This window comes from Struthio camelus, chromosome 2 (genome assembly GCF_040807025.1).
Source record: "Struthio camelus isolate bStrCam1 chromosome 2, bStrCam1.hap1, whole genome shotgun sequence".
Classification (NCBI taxonomy): Eukaryota; Metazoa; Chordata; class Aves; order Struthioniformes; family Struthionidae; genus Struthio; species Struthio camelus.
The window spans coordinates 22,488,541-22,510,716 of record NC_090943.1 but is presented as its reverse complement, the minus strand read 5'-3'; the positions used below and the strand labels follow the sequence as shown (position 1 = coordinate 22,510,716).

The following is a 22,176-nucleotide window of genomic DNA, read 5'->3' as shown; positions in this document are numbered from 1 at the left end:
CACCTCCTTTTGTCTGAAGCTCTCCCTCACTCTGTGTGTCTGCAAATATGAAAAATGGTTAGCCTCTGTTCTGAAGAGGTGACCCTTTGCAAAGATGAAACAAAAAGGCAAATTGCAGAAAAGGATAGAAAGCATGGTGAAAGGTGTACGGTGGTAATTGGCGCATTTTGCTAATGCTGCGTTTCTGGATTTTGTCCGTAACTCAAATTGTTTTTCCTTGTTTTTGCTCTGTTTGCCTTCTTATATGAAACATGGCATCTTGAACTTCTAATCTCTTTGTTCGTCTTGGATCTTCTTTGTCTGGTAGCCAACACAGACTTTCTTCTGCAATTTTAGCTCTTGCTTAATTCACTGTAAAATTGGTGGGGGGGGTTAATTTCTCTCAGATGACCCTTTAATACTCTGGCAATGCCTAATTAAACCTACCATTTTATTAAAACTTTTCAGAAGTTACTGAAATGGTCTCAATATTTTTTTCTTTATTGTAGGTTTCATATATACTGGAGAAGTTGTGCATCGAATGTTAACAGCCACACAATATATTGCACCTTTAATGGCAAATTTTGACCCCAGTGTGTCAAGAAATTCAACAGTCAGATACTTTGATAATGGTATGTAGTGGAACTTCATAAATGAATGTGTCTGTGTCCATTGACTCTTCATATTTTCCGAATTAACTTTTTTTGAGGGAAAAATTGAAGATATTTCAAAATATTTTTTAACTAACAGGCTATATAAAGAACATAGCTAAGCAGCCATAAACAGTTCATAATTCAGAACATGGTTAAGTAATCATGAATGCCTTTTCCTAGCTGTGTAGATGCCTTCTGGATGTTAAAAGTACACAAACTGAAATGCTAGCAGCGTGTTTGATCAATTTTAAAAGGAAAAGTCTGTCTTTTGTAAAAGCGCATGTTCCTTTTACTTCTCTATGTATAGTAAATACCATCCATCCACTAGCTAAAATGAAAATAGCATTGTCGAATGCGATCATAAACATACACAGAGGCAGGGTGGGTATGAGGTTAATAAATATGTCAGTGACTAAATGTGTATTGAGTCCCAGGACTGGAATCCAATACACTCATCTATAGCAAGTAGTTCTCAACAGTTCCTTGTAGAAAAGATTGAAAGGGTAAAAGACAAACTGTAATCTTACAGTTGAGGCACTGTGACAGACTTCAGTGGCTTTAAATGTGTGGAGACTTGTCTCATGAAATCAGTTATAATCAGCATTTTGGAAACATGACCTATGGGATGAAGTGACATCTGATGCCTTACCTCAGGCCTCTAGTCACCAAATAGAAAGGCAGTGACTATATGTTTTGAATTTAAAGCTTGGCAATAACATCATGAGTTCTATGATTATTTTAAATGTTCCTGGGCAAGCTTGTTCCATCATGGGAACATAGTACATTAATTCACGCTGAATTTAAGCACAAATTACAAACATACCTAAAAGTAAGTCGCATTTCCAACCAGCTGTGTTATCCAGAAGCTTCATTCTGAAATTTTAATTCCCCAGATCAGGGATCAAAATATAACCTGTAACCCATGTTTCCAATCATAACATTTTCTTATAAGCTAGTAATTATTTGCAGAATTTATTTGTTAAAAAGTTAACACTTACATGAGTCTTTCAGACCTACCCGAGAAACCCTACTCCTTGCATTGAGAACGTTCTAACAGAAAAGGTGATTATTTTCATCCCATAAATTATTTGACACTGTCCTGTGATTTGTCATCTGCACTGAAAGAAGCTGAATATTCTGGGAAAGACATTGTTACTTCTTATTGTTTTCCTGACTTACAGTCTTCATACCAGTTGTACCAGGCTGTGTCACATTGCTTTCATGGTGGGGTTGAACAGTCTTTTGAGAATTTGCATCCCTCCTCGTGCATAGGGCATGAGTTCTTTTGGATCCCATGCGCTTTAGGACCAAGAATTTGCTGTCTTACTCCAAATGAAAAGAAACTGAGCAAGCTGTATCTTCAGTTCCTTATTTCTTACTCATTCCTGTCTTATCTCTCTGGGCACGTGTGCTGCTTTAGAACCACATCTAAAGGACACAATTTAGTGACCTGTCCAAGTTTCACTCATGGAGCTACTTCACAAGGAACTCATCTCCACACATATCTATATAAAGGATGCTAGGAGTGAAGAGACAATGCATTGAAGGCAGCTAACCTCCACTTTAGTGTGGGATTCTGAGATGCACAGAAATCTAGGGAACTCAAAGACTGATTATAAAAAGTTTTGGCTATTTTGCTCCAAGAATTTAAAGTCCCTTAGAATTCCTTTAAAATTAAGTTTAAAATAAATAAGCATTCAGAAAGTATTTAATGAATGTAGACACAAAAGGAAAAATGCATGGTGCACACAATGAGCATGCACTACACCTACGAAGGGTATGCAGGCCAATGGTGTGATGGTCTTGCTGCAGTAGATTTCAAAAATTTGCATGTTCACGATTTCTTAACATTCACTGACAAGATATGGTAGTGAAAGTAACTGCCCTGAAGATCTGTGACAAAAGATGTTTCAAGGAGATACCAAAAGTACATTGAGGTAGCAGCATATGAGCCCACCTTCAACACTTTAGCAAGAAATGAAATTAAAATGTTGTGAATCAAAGCACATAACTCCCATTAGTGCCAAGGAGGAGAAAGCATATTGTCTTAAATATGAAAAAGACATTTTCAATTAACAGTTTTGGTGATAAGTGTCTTTCAGGCAAACTGCCTGAATGTGCCTGTAACCCTCTACATCTGTAAAACATACTCACAGGGTATGCAAGTCGCTTGGGGTACATTTTTAGTGTGATAAGTGGATATTCAGCCAGAGAACTCCCATGAATATTAACTGGTCTCTTGCAACTAAATCTCTGCGCACCAGACTCAATATTTACCCTGTCCGTGGATTCTTAGTGGTTTTAATTTAAACTACATTTATTTATTGCCAGCACCTAATATTCTTCAACTTACAGAACCTCAGTGAGTGCTTATACTATACAGAAAAATTAATGCTGTTTATATTAATGCATAGTTAATGGAAGAATCTGAATTCTTCAAATAATGACTTTCACAAAACCAGCAATGCTATTAGCACTTCACCTTTCAAAGCAGTCAGGCTCTATGCAGTATGAGGAAAGGCACTGCAGAGCAGTGGCAGCAGCAGCACGCCTGAACCACGAGTGCTGGGGCCTGCCCTCAGTGACTGTTGACTCCTTGTGCGATTCTGAACAAGTCACAGGACCACTCTTGCTTTAGGAGGCTTATGTGTGAATAGTTGAGGCAGTCAGCTATGGCACTGCGGTGTCCACCTTTAAGAGGATTTAGAACGCAACTTGTGGTTGTAATGTCTTTGACGCTTCGAGATGCTGGGCTGAAAGCTGCTAAACAGAGACAAATCACTGTTCTTGTTTCAACTAACTGCAGTTAAGTACTTTTCCTATGATCAGTTAATATTTTTCTCACATTTTTTCTTCCCTTTGCCTCTCTACCCCCACTCTGGGGTTCACAGGCACAGCACTAGTTGTCCAGTGGGATCATGTACATCTGCAGGATAATTACAACCTGGGCAGTTTCACTTTTCAGGCCACCCTTCTCAATGATGGGCGTATCATTTTCGGCTACAAAGAAGTAAGTCGGGTCTGAAAACTGTCATTTAAATAGACAAATCACTTTATACCTGTCAGGAATTTCCCTACTTGTTTTTTTTTTTTTTTTAATATTTGAAAGTTCAGCTATATAAGATCATTTCCATATTTTGCTTGTAAGATCCCTATTTTGCTGAAAATGAAATTTTACACTAAAGGCGATGTTCATGTGGTGGACTTGAAAGCCATCAGTATGGCTCAAATATACTACTTCAGTTGGCCTTTTCTGAATGATTGTAAGTGTTGCTTGTTTAGTAAATTCTTGATTGTTTAGTAAATTCTTCTTTTTTGAAAGGTAGCGTCTAACTTGTTTAATTAGTTCAGCTGATCTGGGCCAATTTGAAAATACTCTATATTCAGTGGTTCATATTAAAAGGTCTCCTTTTTACAGTAGCTTCCATGTCTTGGCAACTAAAGTATTTCAAAGTCTATATATTTCAAATAAAAAATAACTGTCTGTTTCTCTCTAGTTCTGTGAGGAGTTTTCCATTTATTTGGCAATAACACTGGTTAGATTAAGGCCACTTGCTTCATAGCACTAATATGTTTTTGTCTCTATTGGGATTTAGTTTTTCAAATTTCACTCTGCATTCTCCAAGTGTTTCAGAATTTCAGGTGTTGTTACTTTAGATGAATTTTCTTCTTGATGCTAGAGTCATATTGAGTATATACTTCCAGGTGAATTTCATACAAATGAGTATCAAAAGGTAGATAAGCATGTCTGCAGGGGCAAAGAGTGCTTTCCTTAATTTCGGGTTATTTTAATCTGTTTGGCACAGAGGGTTCAATTTTTATTGAATATGTATATCTCTTAGTTGTCCTCCTTATATAAAAAGGTAATCAGTGATATAAGTGATCATCGAGACTTGGCGAAATCTGGGTTCTAGTCTCCCTCTGCTACAGGCTAGTTGTGTGCCTTCAACCTCATTTTTCATGCCTCTGTTTTAGCCATGCACCTAAATGAAGCAGAAATAATAGTACTCCTCTCCCCTTCATGAAAATGCTCATGATGATCTGGGTTATTCTGCTAGTGGTAGTCATATATTCACTTGAGATAGATGTCTTTGCAGCTTGCAAACAGGATTGCTGCAGGGTATTCTTGCTGCGTAATTTCTGCAGACCCCTAGAAACTTCTGGTATGCATACGTACCTAGTTTTCTTTATCTTAAAAGACATGCACAAGATCTGCTCTGGTTCTCAGTTTGTTTCTGAATGCTATAGAGGCTGGTAGCTTAAATGTATAAAAATACAACTTATTTCAGTGCTAACTTCAGCTTCAGGAAAGCTTTCATCTTGTTAGCACTGTGGAGCTTGTGCGTGACCGCAGGGGTGTGTGCACCAAAGCTTTGCTTTTCTGTAGTTGTTGAAAATGATTATGTTTTGAAGACTGCAGAAGTGTTCCTGCCTTCCAGGCTCAGAGAAGAAACGCTACTTCAATTTGTAATTTTAAGATACATCTGACAAGAGTTGCAAATGAATTCTAGTATTAAAATGATTGACATTTTCAAGAAACCACAATTATTGGTTGTCAAATGCTTTGACCTTTCTATCACCTTCCTGCCATGCACAAAATGAATGTAATATGAATAATAGAAGCTACTGCTCTAAACTGATAGTATCTTTCATTCATTTTGCACAAATGTAAATGGTCATGCAGAATGCCAGGCAATGGAAACTTTCCTTCAGTTGTGGAGAGAGGAGGAAAAGGACCACCTACTAATCCCATGTATTTCCCTGGAATTGCATGTAACTATGTCATGTAATCTATTCAGAAACACAGTAAGTTCGATTCTAAAGCTAGTCAGGCTGTTTGCTCTCACTGCTTCTATGGGGAACCTCTTCCAGAACCAAGCTGTTTCCACCAGAAGGAATATTGTTAATGTTCTTGTCATTAATCCTGAGATAGAAAGAATTGGAATTCACAAATCTGATAATCTGTGGTTTTTCCACTACTGAATACACATTGTATAGTACAGCCTTTCACAAGGTATTTTTTTCCCAAATGCCATTATCAAACACTACTTTAGAATCTTGCACATAGTTAAGAGATTTTTTTAAAATGGTAATAGTTACATGCTGTAAATCCTTTAACCAAAAAGCTCTTGCAAAATGTCTGAGCATCATAACTAGTGCATTCCATTTGGAATTTTCTGGGGGAAGTATTTGGAGGCTGAGATTTCTAGTACACCACAATCTTTATTTGCAGCCTGCCTTACTTCATTAAAAATACCTCAGCTGTTCTCTGAAATGGAATAAAATTTCCTATCACTGACCAGACACAAGCTGTCTGGAGAGAACAAGTGAGACACTTGTAAATTAAAACTTAACTCTGGTGCTTATAAGTCTGGCTAGGAATTGATTTTCCAGTGCTGCATCGACTTCATTGCTTTCTGAGAAAGTTCTTCTGGAACCATTTCTCTTGCTGGTGAATCATGTTGTCAGGAGTCCTGTTAGCTCCTGTAAGACTACTTGTATGACTACTCACTAGCATGAATAAGAGTTGCACAAGCATAGTTCTATCCTGTTTTTCGTGCCATTTCATATTAGCATCACAGTTCACTGGAAATTATAGCAGTGTACAGCAATTCTGCAAAATCTTTATTGTATTGTTGCTGAAAGTTTCCAAACTGCAGCACAAGCGTAAGATATGAAGAAAAAAGGTTGCCAGTGATGTTATAAAGCATCCTGGAGTGGTCCTGTATTACTGAGACTAGGAGTTTATCTTGAAGAACCCAAGAATCCACTTCTAAAATAACTTTAATTCTATATTTAAAGGAGCTAGGAATAGAGACTTCTGTGTTGAGAGCACATTAGGTAAATTTTACTTCTTATTTCCTATTTATTCAACCATTTGAGATTGCCTTTTTCCGGGAGAGATTGCCCCGTGTCAGGCTCGCTGACCTCATAAACACAGTGCTGACTGCAGAGGCAGGACTTTGGCCGGGAGCTGCAGAGTGCTGCCGGAGCTGTTCTGCCCAACCGTCCGTGTTCTGCGCTTCGCCTGGTAGGAAGCGGTTTAGAACACACCGTTGTTATCCAAAATCCAGAGTCAGTTCTGAAAAAGTGAAAATTTAGAAAAGAAGCTGGGCCACGAGAAGTACTGAAATCTCTAGAGACATCAGAATATCTTTCGGAAAAGTTACTTAGTAGGAAAAGGAGCCATGCACCCAAGTTTTTGAAATGCAAGAACTGTTTGAAATGCACAGTGAGGTTTAGTTTGGTGCTTTGTCTAGTTGTTATTTGATCTGAACAGGCTAATGTAACCCTAATAAGAACCTTAGCTATTATAATTGCTAATCTGTTTTTCTGATACTCCTCTTTTACTATAGTATCAGGTTTAAGTCAGGATTAATTTCAGTATATGAATCACAGAAGCACAGAATCGTTTAGGTTGGAAGGGACCTCTGGACTAGATGATCCCTCTGGAGATCATCTAGTCCAACCTCCCTGCTCAAGCAGGGACCTCTAGAGCATATTGCCCAGGATCACGTCCAGACGGGTTTTGAATATCTCCAGCGAAGGAGACTCCACTACCTCTCTGGGCAACCTGTTCCAATGCTCTGTCACCCTCACAGTGAAGAAGTTTTTTCTCAGGCTTAGGTGGAACTTCCTGTGGTTCAGTTTCTGCCCGTTGCCTCTTGTCCTGTTGCTGGGCACCACGGAGAAGAGGCTGGCCTCATCCTCTTGACACTCCCCTCTCAGATACTTGTTGTACACATTGATGAGATCGCCTCTCAGTCTTCTCTTCTCCAGGCTGAACAGGCCCAGCTCTTGCAGCCTTTCTTCATAGGAGAGGTGCACCAGTCCCCTCATCATCTTGGTAGCCCTCCGCTGGACTCTCTCCAGTAGCGCCATGTCTCTCTTGGACTGGGGAGCCCAGAACTGGACACAGTACTCCAGGGGAGGCCTCACCAGGGCTGAGTAGAGGGGCAGGATCACCTCCCTCGACCTGCTGGCAACACTCTGCCTAATGCAGCCCAGGATCCCATTGGCCTTCTTGGCCACAAGAGCACACTGCTGCCTCATGTTTAACTTGTTGTCCACCAGCACTCCCAGGTCCTTCTCCGCAGAGCTACTTTCCAGCAGGTCAACCCCCAGCCTGTACTGGTGCATGGGGTTATTTCTCCCTAGGTGCAGGACCTTGCACTTGCCTTTGTTGAACTTCATGAGGTTCCTCTCCGCCCAGCTCTCCAGCCTGTCCAGGTCCCTCTGAAGGGCAGCACAGTCTTCTGGTGTGTCAGCCCCTCCCCCCAGTTTAGTATCATCAGCAAACTTGCTGAGGGTGCGCTCTGTGCCTTCATCCAGGTCATCGAGGAATATGTTGAACAAGACTGGACCCAGGACTGACCCCTGGGGGACACCCCTAGCTACAGGCCTCCAATTTGACTCTGCACCACTGCCTGCAACCCTCTGAGCTCGGCCATCCAGCCAGTTCTCAATCCACCTCACTGTCCACTCATCCAGCCCACACTTCCTGAGTTTACCTACAAGGACGTGATGGGAGGCAGTGTCAAAAGCCTTGCTGAAGTCCAGGGAGACAACAGGGAGACCACATCCACTGCTCTCCCCTCACCTACTCAGGCAGTCATCCCATCAGAGAAGGCTGTCAGGTTGGTCAAGCATGATTTCCCTTGGGTGAATCCATGCTGACTACTCCTGATCACCTTCTTGTCCTCCAGATGCTTAGTGATGACCTCCAGGAGGAGCTGTTCCATCACCTTTCGAGGGATGGAGGTGAGGCTGACAGGCCTGTAGTTGCCTGGCTCCTCCTTCTTGCCCTTTTTGAAGACTGGCGTGACATTGGCTTTCTTCCAGTCCTCAGGCACCTCTCCTGATCTCCAGGACTTTTCAAAGAGGATGGAGAGTGGCCTAGCGATAACATCCGCCAGCTCCCTCAGCACTCGTGGGTGCATCCCATCAGGGCCCATGGATTTGTGGATGTCAAGTTTGGACAAAAGATCTCTAACCTGATCCTCCTCCACCAAGGGAGAGTCTTCCTTTCTCCAGACTTCCTCTCTTGTCTCCAAGGTCTGGAGTTCATATTATATATATTATATGTATACATATATATATATATGTGTGTGTGTGTGTTCTGGAATTCATAATATTTCATATTATATGAAATAATATCTGAGTAAAATCAGAATTAATATCAACACTGCATTCAAATGAGAATATCATCAGCTTTGTATACTCAGCCCTTTCTATATGCCAAGTACAATTTTCTGTGTATTCCGTGAAAGAAAAAACTAGCAAGATTCTAAAGCATGCCAAATATTTCTTACTTGCCAATTTACTTTGTTTATAGCGTATACAACATCCTTTTTAAATACCACTTTGCTTACACCATTAGTGTCCTGGGAAGTAGTTAATATGTTAGGAAATAGATCAGCTGGCAGGAAAGTTTTATAGGTCCACCTCTAGAGTGTATCGAGTACTTAAGTTACAGTACAGTCTAGCCAAGAGAACATAGTCATAAAGAACATTTTCTGAAAAGCCATACTTTTGTAGGTTTTAGTAGTGAATGCTCATGTCTTATATTCTAAATGTTCAGTTCTCAAGAGCTTTTCTTTCTTTTTTTTTTTTAAACGAAATCACCCTTCACTATAGTCCTTTCCCATTAGTGCTTAAAGCTGATGATGTTCCGTAGTGTAACATTTGGTATCTTTTTCTCTCTGTGATTAATATGGAACAAGTTAGGCAAAGGTGCCAAAGGCTTTATTAATGGTTTAGGAAATGTTCCTTAATTTCATTGAATTGAAGGCTTTTTGCGTTCATTTAAATAGTGGTGACTCTTTATTCATGTAGTCATCCAGAAACCATTATAAAAGTTGAAATGCTTGTCAAATTGCCCAGTATTTGAAGTCAGAAACAAGTCTGAAAGAAACTTACTGCAGAATTTCTTTCTACCGTGAAAGCAGATGGAAGTGAATGGAACTGACTAAGTATTGGCATTTGGATACAAGTGATGCTCCTGCTATTTGTGATGAAAAATATTATGTTTTAAGTAACAAGGTTCAGAACATGGAAAGAGGATATAGTTTGTTTTGATAAGATGATCAGTTTATGGAACATAAAACTCTTTTTTCATGAGTGACATCCCAGTTGGTTCATGAGAAAATGACTGATAGATGTATAAGGTTTACAAAAAATCCTCTGAGAAGGAATTTGATTTCTATAAAGATATTTAATAGTGATACAAAACAAAAGAAAGCCACATTATTGTAAGAGATATGAGGAAAATGGAGCTATAGATGAGTTGCGAAAGTTTTACTGTGAAATTTCGACTTCTTTGTAAAGGAATTTTATTGAGTGGGACATATATGCATATACTTGTCAAAAGCTAAAAAGAGAATGTGTAATAAGTGACAACTGAAATAGTTATTGGGAGTGGGAACTGAAACAACCTGCAGTCATCACTAAGTTTTATGCAGTTTGGTATGTAGGGTAATTAATGACTATTAAGGAAACTGGCAATGAAAACCCTGTATAAATAATATTATATTCTTACTTACTATTGTGCAGCATACTCTGGATCTTATCTATGACTCAGTTTTGAAGTGGGGCAGTAATTGTACCCTGCTTACCACCTCCTTCAGGGTAAGGTCAAAGGCAATTGATTTATTCCATTCTAAAGGACAGGATTCTAACTTGTCCTCAAAGAAAGTTGAAACAAATGAAATTTGAGAACTCTCTCATGGAAAATACTGTTTAGATTACTGTTCCTAATTTCATCATGAATTGTAGACATCTCCTCTATTGTTGAAATACATAATCCCAAACATACGTGTCAATGGCTCCAGGATAATGCACCTTTGGGAAACTCATTCATAAACTGGTGACTTGTAGAACACAAAAGTTTATGTTGGCTGTGGTAGAACTAAGGTACGTTTCAAAATGATTTTAGTTAAAATTCATTCTCCAAATGTAATGTCATAAAATTCCTGCCACCCATTAGTGAACACTTAGACATTCCTAGCTCACTACATGTTTAACTGTTCAGCCTATCATGACATATCTTGTCGTTCAGATGAGGAAAACAGAACACTAAATATCTGCTTGCTACCTATGTATGGTTGTAGTTTTCGGTAAATAAGTTTATCATTTATTACAAGCCTTCCTTCAAAAGGGCATATTTCCTCATAAGATGTCATATGGTAAAAGCCCTTTTTATCCTGACATCTCATTCAAAGGATTTCACCTCTAAAATACCACTCATACACTCGTTACAGAGAGACTGAGGTACTGAGTTCTGTAAAATGTCTCATTTTCCCACACTGCAAATAATATAGATGTGTTTGTAATTGTAGATTTAATAATGCTGTAATTTTTCAAGAGAAGAAAAGAGTTTTTCTTGAGTCATGGATTACCGTTCTACACTGACAGCATTCCCATTCTGTATGACTAATTGTTAGATACAGGCTATATCTCAGTTTGAAGAGCTGGCTATTATTGATTTAATTCATGACACTTCTTTACTTTACACAAACACCTCCCTACTTATAAAGCATATACACAAATTTTTGCCTTTTTTGAAGCTCCTAGTCTGTTAGCCTGGAGGATCTTACTACAACTTTCTGCAGTTGAGAAGCTTGTCTTGCTTGCCCTTACTATTTTTAGAGAATGATTCTAGGAGTAAGTTCTTCCCTTTCCTTAGAAAGCCTAGCACAAGAGCACAGACACCCACAGGGACTTTCAAAAAACCTTTTGAAATATTTCTGCTCCAGAATTTTGTAATTTCTACAGTTTTTATTTGTATTTTCTGTTCTACTTGGCTCCAGCCTCCTATTTTTGTACCAGGTATCGCTGAGTCATTCATAAATGTTGTTAGCTCATGAAACGGAAAGTGACTTTCAAGCTCTGAACAAAGTGGTATTGAAAATAAAACGAAAACATTTTGGGCATTTTTACTGCAAGTACTCAATCACTCCTTCCTACCAAAACAATTTTAATTTGCTGTTATCATAATTGTTGAGGAAAGATGCAAATTATTAAATTATTCATGAATTCAGAAAAATCTGTGATAAGGAACTAGACTTAAAATTAAGGAGGCTTATCCTGAAGGAGACCTGAATGCAGCTTCTCCTGGTTTGCACTGACATGTAAAAATGAGTATAATTGTGTTGTTATATCAGTTGTTACATTTATGCTTGAGTCCATTTTGCCAGCACACTGTTGATCACACACCTACTCATAACATCAATTCCATCTAGATTTTGTGTCCATAAAACTCTAATTCCTTTCTTCATCTGTTTTAGTTCCTCTGTAACTAGGAAGAGATGTGTCTTCACGCTAGTAATTGCATCTTTCTCATCAACGCTTTTTCTGCCTTGACTTTCAATAGCTTCTCTAGAGTCACTCCCTTCTCTCTTATAAGTCTTTCTTTCATATTTAATATAAGCTTTTCTGTACAGTATTCTGATGTCATGAATAATTCCCTTCTTTCATTCATACTTTCATGCTGGAGAAAGTTTATAGACTGTTTTTGATCTCCTTGAGTGTTTTATTTTGAGAATTTTGAAAATACGGTTCTTTCAGCCTCTTCTTTTGTTCTCCAGTAACTGCATCAAAGCTAAGCTGATATAAGCCAACTGATGTAGGAATAGAAGCATTAAAAAGCTGCTTCTTTTTTTTCACATTAGTTTAATATCATGCCTTTTGTCATACCAGAGCAAATCCTGTATGCAAGAAGCCATAAATAAATTCAGCCAAACCAGTGCAAATTCTCCAGATTATTGAGACAGAGAAAGAATTGGAAATTTATGACAGTATTTAATTCATCAGAATTCAGTTTTCCTGTACAGAGTCTTGAATTTAAATGTCATCAGTAGAAAGGACAACTACACAATGTTTTGGGAACGAGTAAAAGCAGGACAAACTATTAATGCTCAACTCAACCACCAGAAGTCATACCATTAATTGATATGTAGACAATGCTGATTCGCTCATTTACTGGGTGTATAACCAGCTTTTTACTTTGAAATTTTTCTGCTAAATGAGAAGTAATGGCCAACGATATAAATTTTGTAGCTTTACATCGCTAAAGCCACGGCACGCTATTAGATCAGCTCATGTAGCACCTTGTATCTCACTCTCTTACTCTTGATCCAGTTTCGTCTGTCTTTAGCCTAGGAATTTATAGTTAACCGAACACCAGCTTTCGATAAGATGTTCAGTTGCGATTTGAAAGGAGCAAGGGATAGACAATCATAATTTCCCTGGTAGGTTATCCCAGTGGTTAACGTTTGATCATAAAAACATTTGCCTACTCTATTCTGAATGTATTTATCTGCAGCTTCCAGCCATTGCTTCTGGTTATAGATTTCTGTGCTGGATGATAAGATTTTTTAGCCCCTGAGTTATTTTTCCCCATGGCAGTACTTGTTTATGGTCATCAACCAACTTTCCATTTTCCTTTCAAGAAGCCAAACAGACAGAGCTCTTTAAATCTTTCACTTAATGGCATTTGAGAACTACAGAAGTTTTGGAATTATTTTCATGATTCTTTTATCTTCCTCAACTTAAGTTTTCAGCATCTTTTTTAAGAAATAGAGCCTCTGAAAGTCTATGTAACATTTCAGTAATGATCTATTGCATTGTGTAAATAAAATGGCTACCCCACTCTTATATTACACTTTGTGTGGCCAAAGGTCACATCAGTTAGGTTTTTGCTGCAAGGCACCTCTGAAAGCTCAAGTAGATCATCTGTTAACATCCCACAAATCCCTTTCAGAACTGCTGCTTCCAGAAAATAGTCCCCAAACTTCTACTTTGCATTCTTTGTTCCCTGAGTTATAACTCTGCAATTTTTGCAAGGGCTAATCTTACTAATTGATTAGCAGTATTTCATTATCTATCACTCTGCCAGTCTATGTCGTCTATAAAACTGTTCAGTAGTAAATTTGGGGTTCCTTCCCAGTCTAATAAAGCGGTTGAATGCTAGTTCTAATGTCTGAAGAATCAGGATATACTGTAAAGACACACTGGCAGTCTGACCCGATTCCTCAGAGATGGCTGTTATTTGTGATCAGTCTAGTTAACTATATCAATATTGTATAAATGTTATGTATGAATGTTACGTATATATTGTATGTCACTAAGTCAAACTTACAAACTTCTAAAGCTTTTACATCTATACAAAGATCAGCCAAACTTGAAATCTCTGCGAAGAATGAAATGAAGTTTGACAAGACCTGTTTTCGGCAAACCATGTTACTTGGCATCAGTATTCTGTCCTGTAAAACAGAACTGGTCTATAGCTTTCTTTTTTTTTGTTCCTGTAGATGTTGGGAAGCTAGTGACCAGCTAACGTTTCCCAGCTTCTCCCGAACACTGATGATTTCCCTGCTACTCCAAGACATATTAGACATGAGTATCAGTGGGCCGGAGCTCTCTTCAGCTAGCTCTTCAGTTTTCAGTGCAAGTTATCTGAGCCACATGCTTCACAATTTGTATGTTTACTAGTATATGAGAGGTATTGCCTGCTCCTCTCTGTCTGCTCCTAGCACTTCATCCCACTTTGTTGTCAACTGAGAGAAATAAATTATTGAAAAATCCTGCTCTTTTCTGCATCATCATTAATAATAGTTGTTCCACCTCTAAGCGTTGGTGTGTATAAGATGCAAAACAAACTGGTATAAATAAAAATTAATCTATCAATCTTCAAAAAATCCTTAGTCGTGTTATACCATTTTGAATAATATATTTATTTAGGACTTCTGATTTACACTGGCTAAATACTTGTTCTGACAGTGCTGTTGTTTCAGACTGAACTTTTTAAGTTAAATGCTTCACACCTATCTTTCTATTTTGTCTTCCAGATTCCTGTCTCTGTGACACAGATAAGTTCAACCAACCACCCAGTGAAAGTGGGACTCTCAGATGCATTTGTGGTGGTGCACAGGATCCAGCAAATTCCCAGTATGTAGTATATAGTGGTGATAATGGTTTGGAGGCTGGGAAATAAGTATAAGCTGATTTCATCAAGGATGATTAGCTGCACAACAAATCACTTAGCTAATTTCGGCTTGTTAATTCAAGTGTAATTTTATTTGCTTGATAACTCCCAATGTGGCTTTCTCTGTCATTGTTTCTTATGAGCTGATAAATTAAGTAAATAAATCTAAATGGCCAGCCAAATACTGCAGAATTGAACAATCAACCAACACAATTTGGTATTCCATAAGATACTCTTTGCGGAACATGTCTCTTTATCCTTAGGAGGGAAGAAGCAGCCTAGTCAGAAAATTTCTCTGTATCCAAGTAAAAAAAGATAAAAATATCCAAGCTGGACGTTCATGATATTTTAAATTTTGAACTTCAAATTCTTATACCTCTCATTTTAGTGAGATGAAAGAAGAGGAGAAGTAGTTGCTAACTAGTGCCTTGGGCTCACATAATCTTGGCAATTCAGCTGACATTTAATTTTCTCTGCCACTAAATACACTAAAAAAACACTAAACTAAAAAAACAGTCATCACCTCTAATTTCCTTGCTACTTGGTTTTAATGTGTCTTGTCCAGAACCCTCTGAGACTTTTTAGGCATTTCGGAGTATGCTTGCTTTCCAAGTGTGCTGTTTTTATTTACATATTTGGAGCAAGTTTACTAGGTTCAGTTTGTGTCGCACCCCTAATAAGCAGCGTGTTGGTGGAAGGAGCTGCACTTGAACAAGCTTCCTGGGGCTGCCTCCAGAGTGTGCTGGGTTCAGGCATATTCTCCTAACGTGAACCCTGGCAGAGGTATGACACAGACAAGACTGGTAAGGACTGGCCAGATCCAACCTCTCTCTAAGGTAGACAAGGCCCACCGTGGGAGCTGCCGCAGTGGTCGACTCTCTCAGACGGTTCACCCCTTTTCATCACATTTGAGCAGTCTGTGGTATGAAGGACCATAAATCCTAGGTCTTACTTGTCCTGCTATGGGGAAGATGGAAAGTTTGAACGTGCTCTGTTGCTCTCTGTAAACTCAGTGTAGTTTGAATGAGGTAGGCAGATTTCACTTAACAGAGCAGGTCTTAGAGGGAAATTGTTTCCAGAGTACAATACATAATTGTGATATGCCTATGGTATCATGGATTGCTTTTGAGTGCTTAGGAGCAAATGATTCTAGGCAACTGATTTTAACGTTTTGAGTGCTGTTCGTAAGTAAACGATCTGAATATTTTTTGGCGTTCTAGGCTTCTAAGTGCTCCTAAGATAGATTCAAGCAGAAGTTAGGCTGAATGATTTGTGCCAATGATTTGTCTGAATAGTCACACACAGCTTCAGTGTAGGAGATGCAAGTAGTATCTTTTGGCTTCAGGACTGTATTAAAAGGGCTTTCCTTAGATTTACAGACTTCATAAGTAAAATATATAGTATATATGAGTCTTTATTCTAATTTGAATTATCCTTCTGTAGAAATATTTCAGATATGCACCTTTTTTACTATGACACAATACTGTATTTGATTAATGCATAGTTACTTACTAGTCTTCTGGTTTTAATATTCTCTAAACCTTTTTTTAAAGAAATATTCAATTTTCATTCACATGACATTTTCACCTAACTATATGAAGTGACTGTAATTACCAGAAGATCTTTCTAGTTTCATCATAATCTTACTCTGTTCATTAAGTTTCTTCAAGCAGCAGCATATAAGAAAAATAGATTGTGACTAAAGATGCTAAATATGGAATTGTAGCAAGTATTTTGATACCGTTATTGCATTATTGCATTAATAACTGCATTAAATGCATTAATGCATTAGTAATTGCATTAAATTACTGCATTATTGTGTGTGATGTACTGCTTTGTGCCTTAATATCTGGTTCTGTGGATGGTGGGAATCCCTGATAACTTTATTCTTTACTAGTTTATAGTTTACGCCAGAGGTGGTATTAATCAAGTGACCAGTTTGCAGTGGATTTTCCTGAAACCAAACTTTTAACAAAATAGGAACCTATTCTTAGTATGTAATGTACTAAGTATGTAATATACTTAGTGTGTAACATACCCTGACAGAACTGTTAAATAATGTTGGCCGACAGAGAGCCAGTGTCAGATGCTCTTTAAACATGCATTTCTTATATTCCTGTTTTTCAGGGATGTTAAATCATCCATGGCTCTAGTCAATTACTGAAAAAGTGAAATGATAAAACTATTAGTTTACCTTATTTATTAGCTCTTTAAGACATCAGAAGAATATAAATTACTATTTGTTTTGTCCCTAAAGAGAGCAAAGATAATATAGCTGTTAGTTCTTGCTTAACACTTTAGCAAAGACTGTTCCATCACGTGGAACGCAGTTTCCCTTTATATTCATGGATAGACAGAAAAACCCGATTGCTTCATGTTTTAGTTCTATTAGTTATTTTTGTGTACCTCTGACATTACTTATATTGGAACAAAAATATCCTCTTCAATTCATACCCTATATATTTTCCTAAAAATCTACTACTCACTTGGAGATATAATACTAACCTTACTTAACTTTAGAGATCTCTAAGTTAGTAGTGTAAGTCTCAGGTAAGTATGTTTCCCTTTCAAGGCACAAGAAAGAACTATTCTTATTTCATTTGTTAATATTGGTGACAGAAGTAGGTGTATGTAGAAAGTTTTGCAAACAATTGTGAGGTATCAGTAATGGGCAGAATATTGAAGTCTGAACAAAGAATCAAATGGTTTTGCAATAATAGAAAGAGAATGAAAATTGATAGTAAATGTGTGTGAGCTTAGTATCAGAAGTCCCTTTATGGGAGAAAAAGTCTGAAATGGTGTAAAAGGAAGAAGGGTTCAATGTCTGAGTCAGTCAAATGACGGCAATAAATTACAAATTTGATGAGACTATGAATACAGTGAATGCTATTTGAGGAGGTATCGTGGAGATATTTATAACAGAAATGGAGAAAAATGAGGCAATGCGATAAGTTGTTCTGATTATATGTAAAAATCTTGATAGGATCATAGGTTTGCTGTATGAAGGCAAAACCTAACCAAATGAAGGCTGATATCGATATGATTCATCTCTATAAATGCACCAAGGGATGAATACCAGAAAGGTAGAAAAATTTCAGCAAAAATATGTTGTTAGGAAATGAAAAAACAGATGCAAGACAATGGAACATAATTATCATGTGAAAATTAAAAGCCATTTCAAATTTTTCATCTAGGCATTTCAAGCCTGGATAGTTAAAGTTCTAAGAAGCTCTTCTAAAAAGAGCAGCAGAGACAAGATCCAAACTCATTCTTAGATGGAGCTACGTAATTTTATGAAAAAGTTCATATAATGACCACATCATTGTTAGGAAGAGGGAAGGAAAGGGGTGGGGTAAGAGTATCTCTTGTCTTCTTGATAATTAGAGGATACAGAAGAGATTTTAGTGTATTAGGAGGAGGGGATTGCGCATTTGGAAAGGGGACTACAGGAAAGGATCACAGGATATATTGTGGGATTTTGGGATTATTGTCGGAACAAAGGAGAGGTGCGAAGCTCAAACTTGTAAGAAATAACTTTTATTTTGGCAGACTGTGGATTAAATCCCGTATTTAATTCCTGAAATGGATTTAGAACTCATTTTAAAACTGTGAAATGGCTTAGGATAGTAAGGAAGTGGACGGAGAACTTTAATAGATTAATGTTAAATTTTCTTGGATTGCCATCAGTAAATATGTTCCAAAATAACAACGCTTTAATGTTTGGAATGCATTGGAATGCACCGGTGCAGCTGTCCAGAGGTCTTTCCCAGATATAACAGCAAAATCCCATACACTTCAAAGGAAATTACGTTTGTAGTTTCAGAATACTATAAGCGAAAGCTTTTTCTTTCACTTATAACAAACATTATTTACAATGTGTTTTTACATTGTTCAGCCTATTGAAACTCTCCTGCCAGGGAGCTCTCTTTCAAAACACAGTAAGTTTGTGTATTTGACATTTGACATTTGAGCACTAATCATTAGAGAACTTCATCAAAAAGGTGCGCTTCGGCTATTATGGAACTTCTAGCATTTTCTGTCTTTCCTCTGTCTGCACATAAAAATGTGAAGGAAACCTATTTTATCAAAATCTATGCTAGACAGAGGTCCAAACTATTCCAGATGTTCTATCTTTATTGATATGAACTCATACTGCAAAAGTGAAAAACTTACGTGCAAAATTCTTCATTTAGCTTGGTTCACTTTCTGTCACAAAGTTAATCTGAGTTACTTCCTTGGGAACTTGAATTATAGACAGTTGTGATTAGGGTTTTGTAACCTGAGGGATCACTGCTCACTAGAAAGTGTAATTATGGCATGTTGGCCTTTGCTAGGTGTAAATAAATAATAAGCTTTCCCACTAATAATAAAATTAAACATAATTGACAATTCAATGGGGGAAAGCCTAGGCAGAGCGACACTGTGAGTTACGTAGTGATTTCTCTCAGCTAGATGTTTTGCAGAGCTGCACCATGTTTGTTTATTTTCCATTGGTTTTCTTCTTTCTCCTCCCCCAAAAATCCAAAACTATTTTCAGTGTTTCAATGGGGTAATATATTTTTTCAATGTTTATAGCACTATGTTCACAACTAAAGTGCATAGTTCAATATTCCAGGAGGAAGCGCTCATAAAACAACTGTCCTCTGTTTACCTTCACCATTTGTGGAGTAGAAAAGTCTGTAAAAGCTTACTTTTCAAAAGTGCTGAATATCTTTGGTGCGCTTTGCATGCTGAACATTGCTGTAAATGAAATTCTAAAATTTCAGTATAATACTCCATTTTTACTGAAGTAAACCTGGAAGATGTAGAATGAGCTATTTATCATTTTTTCAGACATGCTATTCAAAAAGTTAATAATCATTTTGTTAGTACTACTGAAATGTGTGTTCTAAAGCCAGGCAAACCTGTTTCATTCTGAGGAGGGAAAAATACACTTCCTTTGTGAACATATATTTCAAATCAAAAGTGCATGTTAATCAAGACTCAAAAAACTTATCTAGAAGAACCAAGAGCCAAAAGATAGGATTTTCTGAACATTTTGAAATGGAGTAGCTTGAGTATTTCATACTTGATTTTGTTAATGTACTCCTACATTTAAAGGCTGTGCGGTATCACCTGTTTTCTCTCTTCCTAAAAAAATGCAGATACCTACATATTGTGCCAATATTTTGTTGCCTTATCTTTTAAGGGTATAGAGATGGGAGACTTTTTTGTCAGGTGACTTTCTGCCTGTTGGTTTTATATTTTTTTGAATTTTTATCTTGATCTGCTACTACTACTTGAATGTAGACAATGTCTTCATTTTCCTGCCTATGTATGATAAATGATGTTCATGCAGATTAGCAGCTATGTTTTATATATGTATATACAGATATATGTATTTATATATTGCATATAGTCTGGAGGCGCTTTGGACTAAAAGATAAAAGTGTGAAGGGAAGATTATGTTTATTTGACACTAAGGTTCGGAAGAAAAGCCCTAAATTTGGAGATTTGTATGGCAGCAATGTGGAAAATTAAGTCCATCAATAAACTTCAGCAGAAAGGTTTCTGCTTCTCCCGTTCAGGAAGAATTCAGACACAGTGAGCAAGGGTCAAGACCTCAGCTTCTGAATTTTATGCTAAGTTAGAGGGTTGTCCGCTCTCTGTTGGAGACTTCTTCTCCAGTAGGCAGACTGGAAACTTATAAACGAACTTCTTGCCTTTTGTAACAGAGATGCTAAGGAGATTTAATGGATGTCTTCCAATTAGACAACACCATGACTGTCGGTAGCAAAACTAGGGGATAGCTTTGCATCTTCTTTCAGCAAGTCTTCTCTCTTTTCTTCAGTGTCTTCATTGTATCAAGAACTGTGCCCTTGTCCCACTGCCACCGTTCTCTCTTCCCTGCTCCTTCTTGTTTCTCTTCTCTTCTCAGCTATCCTTGGAGTTCTCTTCTCAGTCCTTTCAGTTGTCAACTAAGTCTGTCACTCTCCCTTCTGCAAGCTCCCAAGGTCTCTTTCTGACTTTGGGGCCTACTATCTTCCCTCTCCGCCATCCTTCCTTTCCTTCAGGGTTATTTCTTTTCTCTCCTTTGTTTCGGTGCTCTCTCCCTCTTGTCTTTCAATTAGTTTTTTGTTGTACATGAAGAAGTGAAAAAGCATTTCCTGCAACTAATATTTTATTTTATCAGTGAAAAAGCCCTCCAGTATGCTTACCCAAATTGTGGTATTCCACTAGAGCAGAAAATACACTGATAAAATGAGATGAGTGGCTTGTCTTCCTATTACAAATAATGGCTGGATTTTTCTCCATGATGAGGGATTTTTCTTCATGATCTTGGCTTCTACTACATTAGGTACAGCTATTTTAGGAAATCCATACTTTGACAACCCCATGTTTAATAGCACTGAAATGACTCATCAACACTGTGTATCAAATGAAATTGTAGCTTAGCTATGTATTAGTAGCATTCCAGTTTCGGCGCAGTTTGTGCCACTCACTATGTAGTGTAGCTCAAGCATTTAATTAAGTGACATGTCTGCATATTATAACTGTTTACTGAACATTTTGTTCCAATTTGTTTACAGCAATGGGAACCCCTAAGAGAATTTTAGCATTATCTTCTTAAAGGCTAAAAGAAGATTTCTAGTTTATTTTGTAATATTTTTCATCTAAAGGTGTAGGCGCCATCTGGGAAACTGCAAAGCCTAGTTTGCTCCTGCCTTGCTGGTGATGTTGTCATTTACCTCTGTGCAAAGTGGGCCTGTTCTAAATTTGCAGCATTTATTCTTACTTTCCACTAGTGTAAATAATTACAAAGAATGCCAAATCCTCCAGCTCTGTGTATTTGTCTGCTGGCCCAAAAGAGTTTAGCCAGGCAGCTGGGATCCTTGGCACCGTATGTCTGATTGAGGAGCAGAGCGAGGGGAAGAGGTGGGCATGCTGCCACTCTTTGGTGACTTAAAAGCCCTTCAGGGGCTGATACTAGGTGATTTAGGCTAAACATATTTTTGTTTTTGCCAAGGCCGTAATTGGTTATCAACCAATCTCAGAGTTTGGCATTGTCATGTAGTGATGATATAGGAGGTTAAAACGGGTCCTTCAGACCTGGATCCTGTACCAAGAAGAGATCAGCTGGCATCACAATTTGGGGTAAATTTGCAAGGACATGAAGAGTTTCCAAGTAAACTGTGTAATAGACAGAACGTTGCTGAAGAATTTCTATATTATTCATAAAGCAGATATTTATGGAGCTTACTGTACCAGTTTGCTTATTAGTGGATTATATGTCTTTGTGACTCAGCTTCTGGCCTTTAAAGAATTCTGAGTAACTTTTAGGAGAATGATAAAAGTGAATATACCTAACTAGGGAATTTGCGTTTTGATCAAGATTCAGACATGCCTGTGTAACAGACTGCGACCAAGATTGCAACTGTGGTAGTCTGGTTGCAGGCATGTTTGATCCGAGTGTCAGTGCCTTGAGAATTAATTAATGTTGACAATTTTAACACTTTGAAGCTGTTGAAAGTAGAGAATAAAAGCTTCCTTGATATTTTTTCCTTGTTTTGTGGAGGAAAT

At 37.8% G+C, this 22,176-nt stretch overlaps 1 protein-coding gene across 3 annotated transcripts in view; it reads left to right on the top strand.

Moving 5' to 3' along the window:
- The window catches only part of PLXDC2 (plexin domain containing 2), a 276,014-nt gene that overhangs the window by 196,451 nt on the left and 57,387 nt on the right, over window positions 1–22,176 (top strand). For all 3 annotated transcript variants that reach the window (XM_068934616.1, XM_068934615.1, XM_068934617.1), the window contains 3 exons: window positions 489–611; window positions 3,524–3,642; window positions 14,480–14,579. In XM_068934616.1, the coding sequence (XP_068790717.1) occupies window positions 489–611; window positions 3,524–3,642; window positions 14,480–14,579 (342 nt within the window). The remainder of the gene's footprint in view (window positions 1–488; window positions 612–3,523; window positions 3,643–14,479; window positions 14,580–22,176) is intronic.